Below are 15,426 nucleotides of genomic sequence, written 5' to 3' on the forward strand. Positions count from 1 at the left end.
CCAACAATAAAAGAAATAAACGCTTAAACAGATCGCTCTGTGTGTAATAAATCTATATAAAATATGACTTTCACATTTTCAACTAAATTACTGAAATAAAGTAACTTTTCAATGATATCTAACATTAATAGCAACAGAACCTTTAATCAGCACTTACTTTTTTTTTATTATATTAGCCTTAAATGTGATTCTGCCAGTCAGATATTAGAACATGTTGTATGACTGAATGTAAACGTGACATTTGAATGTGTGAACTTTGGTGTGGTTACAGTGGACCATTTCAGAGCTGGCCTGCTATACATACTCACTAGTGGCCGTTCCACTGTACGACACACTGGGCGCTGAGGCCATCAGCTACATTATAGACAAAGGTGAGTTTTGTAGTGCAGAGAGTCTATGGATGGTTTTATTAACTAGTCAAGTTCATCTGCAGTTCCATTATTAACTCCGTGTAACTGTTTTATGTATACTCATTTTAAAAAAAAATAACAATGAGAGAGTGTATTAACTTAAATTACAACAATATTTTTGGCCTCAAGCTATTGCAATGGGCACTCCAGAATCTTCCAGCCCTTCTTCTGCAACCAAGCCATGGCAGATTCGAAGGTGCGCTTGGGATCGTTGTCCTGTTGCAAGGTCCAACGTTTCCCAAGCTTCAGCTTTGTCACTGTCTAAATGACTGCATTTTTTTCCATCCAACCTGGCTGAGCTTGAGCTGTTTTGTAAAGAAGAATGAGCAACGATCTCTACAGTCTCTAGATGTACGAAGCTGGTAGAGATATACCCCAAAAGACTTGCAGCTGTAATTTCAGTGAAAGGTGGCTCTACAAAGCGTTAATATAGGGGGCTGAATACTTTTTTTTTACAGATCACACGTTTCAGGTTTTTATTTGATTGATTATATTTTATCTACCTATCATTTTCGTTCCACCTCACAAATTTTGTGTTGGACTATTTGTGGTTGTAAGGTGACAAAATGTGAAAAGCAAGCCACTGTATATTAAGAACCTCTACAACTCCATGCTGCTAGGTCTGGCATGTTGCGTTAAACAGTTAAACACTACTTCTTTACGTGTAGCTCCATGAATATGACCAAGAGTTAAGAGCCAGTTCCAATATTGTAACCTTTATCTTCCTTCAAAATAGCATTTTTGAATAGAATTGCAAGCCAACATTTCCACCTGGGGGCAGCTGTTTCTTTGATGATGAGTGTACGTAATTGTTCACGCCGTACCTGCACTGGCTTCTGAATTGCTCTTGTATTCTGAGCCTATTATCCAGTAATTCCCTCTCTCTCTCCCTACAGCGCTTCTCTCCACGGTGATCTGCGACGTGGTGGAAAAAGCACGGACGATTCTGGATTGCGCGTCGGGCCGAGAGCACAGCATTAAGACCATCGTGTTGATGGAAGCATTTGAAAGCGAGCTCACGGCGCGAGCTCAGAAAGAGGGCATCCAGATCATCAGCTTGAAGGAGCTGGAGGTCAGTTTATATACACATAAACAGTAGATACATGGGCAAAATGTCTGTTACTGTGGATAGATAAGTAAGTCGAAGATGAACTGATCTCCAAAAGGGATACAGTTAAAGATATATCATTGCTTTAACATTTAATGCTGGTTCCAAATATTAAATATTTGATACACAAAACAAAAAAGGCTATAAATAGATGGCAAAGCATCATTTCCTAATTGGTACTGATTTCAACAAATATTTAGGATAGGATCAGGAATCGATACTGAGTATTGGCAAATTCTTGAGGACCAGGTATCAGTACTTTGTAAATAAAAGTATTGTATTTTGTAAATAAGTCATTTTAAATAAGTATTGGTATTTGGTTTCAGCATGTACCTGTAGATCAGAACTATTAGATACTTAGTGATCAGGTATTGTAATTTTAGTCTGTGGGGTTGATATACCAAATTCAGGTATTGCCTTTTTATAGCTAATAGTCTTTAGATAAAAGTCTATAGTTCATCCACCTCGACTGTAAATGCCGTTTTTCCTCAAGGAGAAATGAACAACCTTGTGATAACACACATTCAAACCCCTATAAATAAACATACAAGCCTAAACCAAAGTCCCATTCCTTCATATATGATTTACAAGTTTGCACTGAATCGATGTGTTTCTTGCAGGCTACAGGCAAAGCCAACCACAAGAGGCCGATGGTGAGTAGACAGAGTAATGACAATGCTCCTTTAGCGTTTCAGACCTCAAATAATGCAAAGAAAAAGTTCAAGTTCATATTCATAAAGTTTTAAGAGTTCAGAAATCAATATTGGGTGGAATAATCCTGGTTTTTAAAAGCTGTACATAGTTTAATGCATCTTGGCATGTTTTCCTCCACCAGTCTTACACACTGCTTTTGGAAAACTTTATGCCTTTACTCCTGGTGCAAAAATGCTCTTATTTTTTCCAGAGCTGTGTGTATGTAGTAGATGATCAAACCATTAAAGGGATAAATGTCCAAGTGAGTTAACTTTAAACTAATCTGATTCTGTGTTCTTCGCTGTGGTTCGGTCGGTGTGTGGAATCTGCTGTAGCCTCCGAAACCAGAAGACCTGGCTCTGATCTGCTTCACCAGTGGAACTACTGGTAGGTGTGGGTGTGTCTTTGTTTATATGTATTTATTCACTTAATGAGTGTTGACTCTCTTTCTCTGTGGTTCAGAATGGAAAACAAACGTCTCTTCTCTTCTTTCATTCAGGAAATCCGAAGGGAGCGATGCTCACGCACGGCAACGTTATCTCCAACTGCGCCGGCTTCATCCGAATAACAGAGGTATAAGGAAAAGCCACTGGAACTGTATAATGTGTTTATTATTCTATGAATCGTTTAGTAATTGTGGAATTAAGAGATTTATAATTGAGATGCCTTGGAATCCTATCTTACACACTGTGCAAGGTGTGTCGTGATGCTAATTGCTATCTTACACCTGGCCAACAGTACATTTTCATGGCTTGCACCTGCTTCGTTTAAATAGCAACAGTGAGCGTGTATATATTTGAGCCGATGGGTGTGGTGGTCTGGAAGTGACATATGTTCAGGTACATTTCTGGCGTATTGCTGTCTTGGCGATGGAAAACACAGGTGCGCCACTGACTGAAAAAAACCCTTGGCAGTCATCAACAGTTAGATGTTTATTGTTTATCCTGGCATTGAATTTCTAACAAATGCAGCGGTGCACAAACCCATAGCACACGCTAGCTGGAAGCTGTGCAAACTTTCACATCAACAAAACTTTACAAATTTTATATATTACTAGTAGCTGTTATAGTAGTAGAAGCCTATAAACACAACCATGATTACTTAAAGGAATTAGTATACGACTTTTTTGTGTTTTTAAGGCACGCATGGTCAAAGTCAAGTCAAATTCAAAGTGTTTTTTATTGTCATTTCAGCTATATACAGAGTACACAGTGAAACGAAACAACGTTCCTCCAAGGACCATGGTGCACATAAACACAGTGTAGACAGAACAATAGTGCAACAGTACAAAAGTGCAGACAGACAATACAACACAATACAGACAAAGAATAATAAATAACAAGACAGTGTGCAAATTTTGCAGTGTGCAAAAAAGACCAGGTGAGGTAGTAATTACTCTATTACACAGTGTGCAATAGAGTCCAGTGAGGTAGTAGGGTTTTTAGTGCTTTCCATTTTCTGGGGTAAGTGGGGTAAGAGTGTGTGTGCATGTACAGAAAAACCATCAGTTCAGTCTCTGCAGTTAAGGAGTCTGATGGCTTGGGGGTAGAAGCTGTTGCAGAATCTGGTCGTGCTGGACCGGATGCTGCGGTACCTTCTTCCCGAAGGCAGGAGGGAGAATAGTTCGTGTGAGGGATGAGTGGGGTCATTCACAATGCTGGTTGCTTTGCGGATGCTGCGGGTGGTGTAAATGTCCGTGATGGAGGGGAGAGAGACGCCGATGATCCTCTCAGCTGTCCTCACAATACGCTGGAGGGTCTTGCGGTCAGAGACGGTGCAGGTCCCAAACCAGGCAGTGATGCAGCTGCTCAAGATGCTCTCAATGGTCCCTCTATAGAAGAGGCATACTTTTCCCATGGTTATGATAGCAAAGACACACTGACACGCGATTTCTCTGTAAGATTGTATTCTCTGTAGAGACGTTTCTAGGATACATTTACACCTTTTACATTTCCACATCATATTCCCCAGATATATGTCTGCCTCTGTGGTTTATGTCTCTCACACTTCCTCTCTGTGTCGTCTGCCTTCTGTTTCCTTCTCTGTTTCTGTTTGTGTGCTGTTGGGGGGGATTAGGGGAAGTTGCGGCCGAATCGTCGTGACACTCTCATCTCCTTCTTGCCTCTCGCGCACATGTTCGAGAGGGTGGTGGAGGTACGGTACAGTGATGTAACCCCTGCCTGTGTGTTTGTGTGTGTTTTTTGCAGATACACTGCATGCTCCACCATGATGATATTCACATATCTTACCTTCCCCTTGCTCACATGTTCGAGAGAGTGGTGGAGGTATGTATTCTACACTTAACCTATGCGGTGTTTCCCTGCTGTTAACCTGGACTGGCTAAAAACACTGGGCGGTGTTCATTCGCGTGTATTTAAGTCCACACATACACGGCACAGTTTTGCTGCTGCTGTAGACTTTCACACTGTTAAATCGAGGGATATATGGACAAACTGTAACATTCCTGCTTTCCTGTATCCATGGCAACAGTTTATCGTGACAGGCCTGCATGTGGCTAAGAAGGAAGAAAGTTGATTTCCCAATCAATTAATTAGTACTTATTAGTGCATCTTAAACCACAATGACGTCTTGAATAATCTCTAATAACCTTTACAAAAAATGATTACATTATAAGTATTGCAGTATTAGTTTTTTTACTTTTTTTTCTTAATGTGAATCTGATTTTTTTTTTTTTTTTATTATTGTTACAGAATTTTATAATGAATGAACCCATAGAAATGCTCCAAAGTTATTCTCTTTTGTATTTGTTTGTGTATATATATCGCCCTCTAGTGGACTATTTAATTGAAATATCTATGTGTGTGTGTGTGTGTGTGTGTAGTGTGTAATTCTGGTGCATGGAGCGAGAATAGGATATTTCCAGGGTGATATCCGGATGTTGATGGACGATCTGAAGACTCTGAAGCCCACTGTGTTTCCAGTCGTCCCCAGACTTCTCAACCGCATGTTTGACAAGGTTAGGAAAACATACATATATGCACACACACTTAAATACATACACATATATACATTGTAAAAATATACTTTTTTTTTTTCAGGAAAATCATGCTAAAATGAGAATACATTGAATACACTGTCTATTTAGCTTTGTGGCATGTAATAGTATGAGATAGTATGACTATAAATGGAATACATGATTTATCTGTTTTAAACTGCTTTTAGATGGTAATTTAAACAAAACTAACCATAAAAATCTGTTTTATATATGTTTATATACATGTACACAACATTTATTTTGTTTTGCTCTTTAAACCATTACTGATTGGTGGAAACTTCACGCTAGACCTCGAGCAGTTTGGACTGTGTGTCTCTCCACTCTTCCTCCAGACTCTGCTCCCTTAATTTCCTTCAAATGAAATGTAAAATTTACTGATGATCAGTGATGGTTTGGAGAGACATGTCATCTGCTGGTGTTGATCCACTGTGTTTTACTTCTGCTGACAACATTTATGGAGATTATGAGATTTCATTTTCCAGCAGGACTTGGCACACTGCCCACACTGCCAAAAGTACCAATTGGTCTAAAATCACTTGTTTTTAACAACATGTAGTACACTCCCGCTACATCCTCAAGCTCACACACACACACACATATTTGTGCTTTCAGATCTTTGGGCAGGCTAACACACCGCTGAAGCGCTGGCTCCTGGACTTCGCCACCAGGAGGAAAGAGTCGGAGCTCCGCAGTGGTGTTGTGAGGAAGGACAGCATGTGGGACAAACTGATCTTCAGCAAAGTCCAGGTAACACCACACTCACCTTAAGTGACTTTCCATATTAATATGATGTAGGCCAACACGTTGCAGCTGTAAGATCTTCAACTCTTCTAAGAAGGCTGTCCACAAGGTTGAGGAGTGTGTTTATGGGAATTTGTGAGGTCAGACACTAATTTATCCCAAAGGCGTTCTATCAGTTTGAGGTCAGGACTCTGTTAAGGCCAGTCAAGTTCTTCTACACCAAACTCGCACATCCATGTTTTGGTACCACTTTAAAATAAGACTACCTTTATAAAGGGTTTATAGATGGTTTACAATTAGTTTATTAATGGTTACTAATTAGGTTGTAAATGCCTTAAAAAATCAGTTATAACACATACATAGAAAGGGCAACAATATAGATGGCTGTGGGTTCACAACAACAGGTCATTGTTGCCCTTTCTACGTATGTGTATGTGATTATTAGCGTTTTTTAAGGCATTTACAACCTAATTAGTAACCATTAATAAACTAATTGTAAACCATTTATAAACTCTTTTGGGAGTTGGGAGCATGAAATTGTCCAAAAACTTCCATAATCCACCCTCTGCCAAACTTTCCATTTGCACAATGCAGTCAAACAAGTATTGTTCTCCTGAGAGTGACCCATTCTTTCATAAAAAGTTAGTAGTATAATAATATAATAATAATAATAATAATAATAATAATAATAATAATAATAATAATAATAATAATAATAATAATATAATAATAATAATATAGTGAATGGCTTGATTTTTATTAAAATCAACTTTAGGATTTTGCCATTTTAAACCAAAATATCAACATATCCTTGAGCTTTTGTTTGAGATTCTTTTAACATCAGATTAGATTAATGTGACACACATATGTGGGCATTCCAGAATGAACCAGAATCAGACTCTCCTATTGTGAAACGTCAAGATAGCAATAACAAAAAAAAAAAACAAAAAAAAAAAATCATAATTGCTCATGTTTGTAATGTAAACACAGCTTAGGGAATGTAAATTTGATTCAAATGTGTCACTTAAATTTTTTTGTGTTTTATTTTTAAAAGCATATGAAACAAAGTGGAAACAACTTTACAACTGTGCGTCTCCCCCTGCAGGCCAGTCTGGGTGGGTGCGTGAGGCTGATGATCACCGGAGCGGCACCAGTTTCCCCCACAGTCCTCACATTCCTAAGGGCTGCTCTGGGTTGCCAGGTTGTGAAATATTTTAAACATAGAAATTAGATCATATCTGTGATCTGATCATAAGAATAGACCCTTTAAGATGGCTCTAATACACAATTATGATTGCATTTACACCATATACACTCAAATTTAATCACCATTACCTATAAACAAATTACTAGTATAATCATACAGTAGATCCCAGCATTATGAAGAGATTTGAAAGTCTAATAAAATTATAATATAAGCAGAGCTTAAATTACATCAATGCTTTGGTAAGGTTATCCTATTTGCTCTAAAGAGATTTTAACTCATTTTAAAATTTGCTGAATCAAAGCAAATTATGTTTTTTTTGTATTTCATAGTTTTATGAAGGTTACGGACAGACAGAATGCACTGCGGGATGTTCCATGTCCATGCCCGGAGATTGGACGGCAGGTATTACACACCTATTATGTACTATATTGTTGCTATGGTGTTGCTAGGTCGTCAATAACTTGTCTTGGTGGTCTTCATGTACAGGCACTTTTTGTGTTAGCCCAACATGACTGAAACCGCAAAATGAAACCATTATCACTCTATACACAATACAAGGCTAAAACATAGAATAATACATGGTTCACAAACTTTCAAGCAACACGTTACAATCATTTAACTAAACATAATACAATTGCAGATGATTTTATACACATGCATTTGTGTTTAGGTCACGTGGGAGCTCCTTTGCCGTGTAACTACGTCAAGCTGGTGGATGTTACTGACATGAACTATCGTGCAGCAAGCGGGGAGGGAGAGGTTGGTATTTTTGTATCATAAAGTCATGGATAGTTTGGTTAAAAAATTTAAATATACTATATTAAAAAGTGGCCAATGTCTTTTAGTTAAACCTAGTGTTAGGAGTCTTGCCCAAGGACGCTTATTGGTGTAGCGCAGCATTCAGTCACCCAGGTCGGGAATTGAACCACAGTCTCCCACATGATGTGGTAGTGCTAGTGCTCACTGGCAGGTAGTGGTGTTATCCACTGCACCACACCGGGCATTGTTTTTAATAAGACAGTGCACAAGCACATGCCGCACACATCACAAAGACATATAAAGTCCCAACCTTTTCTGATTTGAGGTCGTATTTAACTGCCGATTAATTTACATTACATTACATTACATTTGGCAGACGCTTTTGTCCAAAGCGACTTACAATATTGAAGTGCAAATAATAGAAGAGGTTAAGTACAAAAATAATAGAAGTTAGAAATAAAGCATCTATAGATAGGGCCTTAAGGAGGTCAGAGGGAAATAAAGGGATAGAGAAGTGAAGGAGGGGAAGAAGGAAATGAGGTTAGAAGTAGTTAGTGTGTTAGAGGTGTTAAGAGAGTAAGTGCTCTTTGAAGAGCTCTGTCTTCAGGAGTTTATTAAAGATAGCGAGAGATTCTCCTGATCTGGTAGTGGAAGGTAGTTAGTTAGAGGTGTTAGGAGAGTAAGTGCTCTTTGAAGAGCTCTGTCTTCAGGAGTTTCTTAAAGATAGTGAGAGATTCTCCTGATCTGGTAGTGGAAGGTAGTTAGTTCCACCATTGGGGAACTCTGTATGAGAACAGTCTGGATTGGTCTTTGCTTTGTGTGAATGTTTGGCAAAGCGAGGCGACGTTCATTGGAGGAGCGCAGCGGCCGGGAGGTAGCGTAAGGCTTCAGGAGCGAGTGCAGGTAGGAAGGAGCCTGTTCTGTCATCACCTTGTAGGCGATTGTAAGCACTTTGAATTTGATGCGAGCATCAACTGGTAGCCAGTGGAGCTCAATGAGCAGCAGAGTGACATGTGCCCGTTTTGGCTGGTTGAAGACCAGACGTGCTGCTGCATTCTGGATCATCTGGAGTGGTTTTACTACACAGGCCGGGAGGCCAGTTAGTACGGCATTGCAGTAGTCGAGGCGTGAGATTACCACAGCTTGTACCAGGAGTTGGGTGGCCTGTTGCGTCAGAAACGGTCAAATTTTTCCGATGTTGTAAAGCGCAAAGCGGCAGGATCGAGCAACCGAGGCCACATGGTGCGTGAAGAGAAGCTGGTCATCAACCATGACACCCAGGTTCCTAGCAACCTTTGTCGGTGAGAGAGAGAGAGAGTCGATGGTTATGGCAAAGTTGTGTTGAATAGAAGGTTTTGCTTTTTGAATTTGTAGAAATCAAAAAGAAACTATACACTTTTACATCTCAGAGAGTTTTTTTGTAAATTCTCTCAAAATATCTAAATTACATTGACCCTGATTCGGGTAATAACAGCAATAAAAAGGGGAACACATTTCAAGTAAGGAAGAAAAGTTTTGTACGTTGCATTGTAGGTTGTTGATATTGACACAGTATCGGTTCTTTAACCGGGAGACTACATACACGAGACACATTTGACTGTTGTGTGTTTTTCTTTAGGTGTGTGTGAAAGGACCAAATGTGTTCCAGGGCTACCTGAAGGATCCAGAGAAGACGGCAGAGGCCATTGATAAAGATGGATGGTTGCACACAGGAGACATCGCCAAGTGGCTTCCGGTAAACAGGAACATTTCGTTTTACTACATTCACCATCAGTTTCTCTCATAATTTACTTTCATACACTTTTAATAACAAGAATAACAGACATACCACTGGTTGCATGGGATTGTTAATGGTGTTTTAACAATAGAAATGCTCTATCTTTTAAAGTCAAATGAGTGCTGGATGTTAATCTACATTAGATAGATTTCTCTCCTGAACACTTCCGTTTATTTACAGTGAGCTTAGATTTCCAGATTTCCACTAAGGCAGGGTGCAGCAACATTAATATTAGTGGCTAACTGCTAGTGCTAGCCACAGTTAGCGGCTAACGTCGCCCGACAGCGCTACACTGAGGAACCCTGAGAGTTCTGGTAACCCAGGGCAATATTAGCTAGAAGGTCATCCCACAGAATACAGTTCGATATACTCACATCTGAAGCGGCGAAAGAGCTAGCGCTTAGCGCAGTTAGCAACTAATGCTAATGCTGAAAATAAACTGAAACTCATGTATAGGGCTGCACTTCAGCGGAGTGGCTGTACTGCTTCTTACCACCTGACTGGTAGAATTCATACGTAAGAAGCACTGGATTATAAGGCACACTGATGTTTTTTGGGAAAATTAAAGGATTTTAAGTGCACCTTATAGTGTGAAAAATACAGTATGTACAGAAAAAGATACGGGAACACAGTCTGCATTTATAGAACTACAAAGTTCCTATACGCTTAGTGGACCTGAAAAAAGGGAAAATAGATAGATAGAAACAAGGATGTGGTCATAATGTTGAGCTTGATCGGTGTATTAGTGAACAGTGCAGCACCAATTCAAAGTCTGATAAATCGTCCTGTAGCCCTCTTACAGTCAAACATGGGTTTGAGTTGCTTTTATATAAAAATCCGACAATCCTTTATTAGTTTTAAAGAACTCAACTTGACCTCCACCGTTCATGTTAATTACATTACGGACTGAGAAAACATTTATATCCTAGTTTTCTTTTATATTCTTTCCTTTATGCATATCAGTTACTGTAATGTCTACTGATGTAGGCAGCTTTTAAACTGTCTTAAACTGAGGTCTGAAATCTCTGTGTTTCAGAACGGAACTCTGAAGATCATCGACAGGAAGAAGCACATTTTCAAGCTTGCTCAGGGAGAGTACATCGCCCCAGAGAAGATAGAGAACGTCTACATTCAGAGCGATCCTGTGGCGCAGATTTTTGTTCATGGAGACAGTCTGCAGGTGAGATCCACATGAAATCAGAGAAGGCCTCATGACTAACAATCTCGGGTTCGCTTCATACTTTTAGAGGCAGTTCCTGGACATGGATTAAGCCTAGTTCTCTGCTGAATGGAAAATCTCAATTTAAAATGCTGTCTATTGCAAGACCCCTTAGGGTGTTTTCACACCACCACTGTTTTGTTTGGTTAAAAAAAAAGACTCTGGTTCATTTGCACTCTTTGTGTGATTGGTTTTGGCAGGTGTGAAAACAGTAATTGCACTCGTGTGGTCTTGGTCCGGTTCCAAATGAACTCCAGAGCAGTTTGTTTGTGCTGAAAACGTTATCAGACATCAACGTTTGTGATTTTCCATGTATGAAACTAAACCAAACCATGGAGAAACAAACATAGGTTTAAAAACACCCTTAGAAATGCAGTTGTACTCGAGTATATCTGAATTCTAAAGTTGTTTTCACACCAGCACTATTTGATGCGGGTAAAACAGACTTTGGTTCATTTGTTCGTTTAAGTAGGTGTGAAAACCTTAATAATAATAACACTTGGTATTGGACTAAAACAAACACTGGCGCAGTTTGTTAGAGATGAGAACCAGTTACCAGTTATACTCCTCTTATTTGAGCTAAACAGCTGTTCAGGTGCAGTTTAACCTGATTTATTAGCCAGATGATTACCACAGCTTATAACTAATGCAGCGCTGCTGCTGGTTCATGCTATATATAGCTGAATATATACCACCCACTGCTTGCTGCAGCACAACCCTTAGGGACACAGACATATGCATAGCACATCCTGTTAAAAACAATGTTTTTTAAGTGCTAAAATAGGTCATTTTACTTTTACTCAAGTACATTTTGACACAAGTAATTTACTAAGCTACATTGGAAAACTTCCGGTTACTGAGTAAAAAATAAAATGCTGTGGAAAAAAAACAATTGCCTAAATAAAAAAAAAAAAAGGTGTTTTATTGGAAACATTAAACAATCTGCTTGAATGTTAAAAAAAGCATGTAAATAGCAGTTATAGCAAAGAAAAGGAAAGAAATAAAAAAGAAAAGTAAAGAAATAAAAATGGATCATACAAACCTATGCCATTGTTCTTGAAAAAGGTGGTCTGAACAAATATTGCCTGATAGGTCCAAATTATTATGTGGAATAATTCATTACAATTTTTCAGTACTTTTTCTACCTCTGGGGGTGTCCCCGGTATGCAGTTCCAAGTTACATGTCATGGGCACCCAATACTTTCCTTGATTTTTGATCTTTTTAAAGAAGTAAAATTACAGCTTGAAACTCACTGCAGCGCTGCATTGAGGTGTAATAGGAGGAATAGTGGTGCTCTCGTGTCTGTGTCGGAGCTCCTCTGAACTCAAACCTGACTCTGTAAGTTTTCCGAGGCGGCCGCGACCAACGCTCACGAGAACTGCAACCTGCTTTCCGACCTTTAGTTCTAACAGTTCTACAAGGACTACTGGTTCATTCTTCACAAACTAACATACAGACACTCTGGCAGAAGCTGGAAAGAGACCGGGTATGTCTGTGAAAGCCAGAAAACCAGAAAGAGAAACTAATCCGCCTGAAACATTTATTACACTATACAACTGTAGGGGGAGCCCACGAGCACAAAATCTCAATCCTATATAGTGGAGCTTTAAGGAAACTTGTGGAGGTCTTATCTCTCAACCTCATAAATAGGACTTCTTGAAGCATCTACTACACAATATTAGACAGGTGTTTTGGGTGTACTCTGTGTGAGGTTAAACCATCCTCGTTTTTGCTTTTAGGCGTGTTTAGTGGGGATTGTGGTACCAGATCCTGACTTCCTTCCAGGTTGGGCCAAGAATAGAGGCCTTGAGGGCTCCTACACAGATCTCTGCAAGAGCAAGGTAACATACACACACATATACACATACACACGTACAGCTCTGCAAAATGTATTAAAATGAACATGTTTTATTGTTTTATTCTGTAAACTACGGACTACGGACTTTCTCCCATATTTTCTCCCATTTTTTTTTGCAGAAAATGAGAAATCTTAGCGCTCTTATACCTTAAATATTGCAAAGAATACAAGTTCATATTCATTATTTATTTTAAGAGTTCAGAAATCTTAAATATTTGGTGGAAAAATATTTAAAATATATAAAATAATTATAACCCAGATTTTTAATCACAGTTTTCATGCATCACTGCTTTTGGATAACCTTGAGTTGAGGATGATGTAGTGGGTTGAGGTGGGATGGTGATAATTCAGCATGTTGTCCTCTTTAATAGGGTTCTAGTTGCTGGATGCCATGAAATCCTAAGAGCAATGCTGCAAAAGAAAGACTTTCCTGAACATTAGAAACAGTTAGTCCAACAAAAACAGTTTAAACTCTTTGGTTTTAGAAGAAATGTTGGATATGGTGTCTCAATATTTTTGTATTTCTGTCCACTGCTTTTATAATTTTCCAATTTTGTTTTTGTTTCAGGAGCTTAAAAATGCCATTTTGGAGGATTTAGTGCGGCTGGGGAAGGAGGCCGGTCTGAAGTCCTTTGAGCAGGTTAGCCAATCAGCTGGCTCTGATGGTCAGATACAACCCACTTTTTCACTTTGCGCTTTTTGACCAAAATAACTTTGGTTCTTGAAGTTGTTCCATTCAGGCTCATACACTGTAAAAAAAAAAAAACTAATCTTAGCATATGTAATTATCTAATTTCAAGGCAATATATCTTATTTTTTCTCTGATTTCTGATTCTCTGAATTGTTTTCTTACTAAACATTGTAAGTGTAAGATTGTTTTACTCATTTTAGGAATAGAATCTTAGAATTGTCACCTTATTTTAAATATTTAGAACTCAAAATAATCCCAAAGTCATTAGTCAAGTTATTGTGATTCTTGTGTACAAATTTAGGCTAGAAAATAAGGGTTTCTTGCTTGATTCAAGTCTTATTTCACTCATTTTGAGACTTTGCAAATGCTCATTTTAGGAAATCTTACTAAGAAATGTTTTTCTTACACCATTGGCAGATTAATGTAAGCATATATGCCTCAATTTACATATATTTTGTCTAGTTTTGCCAATGGTTATATTTGCAGCGTAAGAACCTTGGTGCTTTTTAGCCAACCAGCTCACGTTGGCCAGTTACCAGTTAGTTTTATTGGAAGTGAGACTACATCAAAGAATACATGACTTCCTATTTCCCCAATTATGTTAGAAAACTTCTGCTAAAAAAAAAAGAAGGGGGGGGGGGGGGGGGGGTGGAGCTAAATGGCTAAAAAAAAGAAAGAAACTTTATTTCCATTTTTCTACAGCAAAAAGAGTTTAAAAACTTTAAAAAAGTATGTCTTCAGTACCAAAACATTTGAAATTGTTCTCTTATGAAGAAATAAGCGTAACATTTGTCAGTATAACAATCATGGATGGGAGACATTTTTGATTCTTAGTTACATCTCGATTCGGATGCGGACGATTCACAAATAACACAAAAAAATAAAAAATCAGGCCTGTCTACATGTAGCGATGCATTTTGACCTCCTAGAACTTGTACGATTGTATTATATAAAGTATGGATATTGTATAATCTCACATTTTTCTTATGCTCTCCCAGAATTTTGCGCCGTCTCGCTGTTTATCGACACTGATTTATGTCCGCTTAGCTAGGACGCTAATCCACTGACCTACATACCTACGAAGTCATCTGCTACTTTATAACTTCATTCACGCTTCGTTTTCCTCCAAACTCTTGGGTTCTTGAACTTTTCAGGTTCCAGAACTGACTTTTTGTGGTGGAAATGCGCAGAATGTTTAAAAATTAGGTGCATGAACTGGAAAGACACCAGGATGGATGGATGGATGGATGGATGGATGGATGGATGGATGGATGGATGGATGGATGGATGGATGGATGGATGGATGGATGGATGGATGGATGGATGGATGGATGGATGGATGGATGGATGGATGGATAGATAGATAGATAGATAGATAAAACAGCACAATGCAAATCTTAAGAGCCACTTTAATACAGTTTGTGTGTGTGTTCCTCCAGGTGAGAGACATCGTCCTGCAACCTGAGATGTTCTCTGTCCAGAACGGCCTTTTAACGCCCACCCTGAAGGCGAAGAGAACTGAGCTGAGGAACTACTTCAGAGAGCACATCGACCAGCTGTACGCCAGGATCAAGATGTGAACACGACCCGAGAGATCGAGTGGGGCAGGGGGAGACGAAGGGGGGGGGGGGGGGGGCAGCACACCAGATGGGAAAGAGAGAGCGAGAGAGAGAGAGAGAGAGAGAGAGAGAGAGAGAGAGAGAAAGTGGGAGGTGTTTATCTGTGATGGCTTCATTACCCCCCACTGTAAAACACACCAGGATCCTCTTAGGTAACTGAATCCTCCCAGTAATGAAGTGCAATTTTAATGATCTCCACAAGGTGGCGTCACCACTCTCCTGTAGTTTTGAGGAGAAATCATATGGCCCAATGCCTTAAGGCCGGTAAATGCCTTGACTTGTCATTTCAACACGAAGAATATGAAGAATATGTTATTGTAATTATTT

General features: G+C 39.1%; 1 protein-coding gene across 4 annotated transcripts in view; it reads left to right on the forward strand.

Moving 5' to 3' along the window:
- Positions 1–15,111, forward strand: part of acsl1a (acyl-CoA synthetase long chain family member 1a) — a 33,692-nt gene extending 18,581 nt beyond the window's left edge. For 2 of the 4 annotated variants that reach the window (XM_022681677.2, XM_022681678.2), the window contains exons 6-21: positions 272–371; positions 1,307–1,482; positions 2,139–2,171; positions 2,547–2,598; positions 2,711–2,784; positions 4,419–4,496; positions 5,054–5,188; positions 5,840–5,974; positions 7,074–7,169; positions 7,505–7,577; positions 7,846–7,934; positions 9,553–9,669; positions 10,748–10,891; positions 12,671–12,772; positions 13,358–13,429; positions 14,920–15,111. In XM_022681677.2, coding sequence (XP_022537398.2) covers positions 272–371; positions 1,307–1,482; positions 2,139–2,171; positions 2,547–2,598; positions 2,711–2,784; positions 4,419–4,496; positions 5,054–5,188; positions 5,840–5,974; positions 7,074–7,169; positions 7,505–7,577; positions 7,846–7,934; positions 9,553–9,669; positions 10,748–10,891; positions 12,671–12,772; positions 13,358–13,429; positions 14,920–15,060 — 1,617 coding nt within the window. In that variant the 3' untranslated portion in view covers positions 15,061–15,111. Of the gene's footprint in view, positions 1–271; positions 372–1,306; positions 1,483–2,138; positions 2,172–2,546; positions 2,599–2,710; positions 2,785–4,287; positions 4,366–4,418; positions 4,497–5,053; positions 5,189–5,839; positions 5,975–7,073; positions 7,170–7,504; positions 7,578–7,845; positions 7,935–9,552; positions 9,670–10,747; positions 10,892–12,670; positions 12,773–13,357; positions 13,430–14,919 lie in introns of all 4 variants that reach the window. The other 2 variants (XM_015601168.3, XM_015601169.3) reach the window with 2 other exon arrangements.
- The last annotated feature ends 315 nt before the right edge of the window (positions 15,112–15,426 follow it).

The sequence above is a fragment of the Astyanax mexicanus genome, chromosome 25 (genome assembly GCF_023375975.1).
Source record: "Astyanax mexicanus isolate ESR-SI-001 chromosome 25, AstMex3_surface, whole genome shotgun sequence".
Taxonomy (NCBI): Eukaryota; Metazoa; Chordata; class Actinopteri; order Characiformes; family Acestrorhamphidae; genus Astyanax; species Astyanax mexicanus.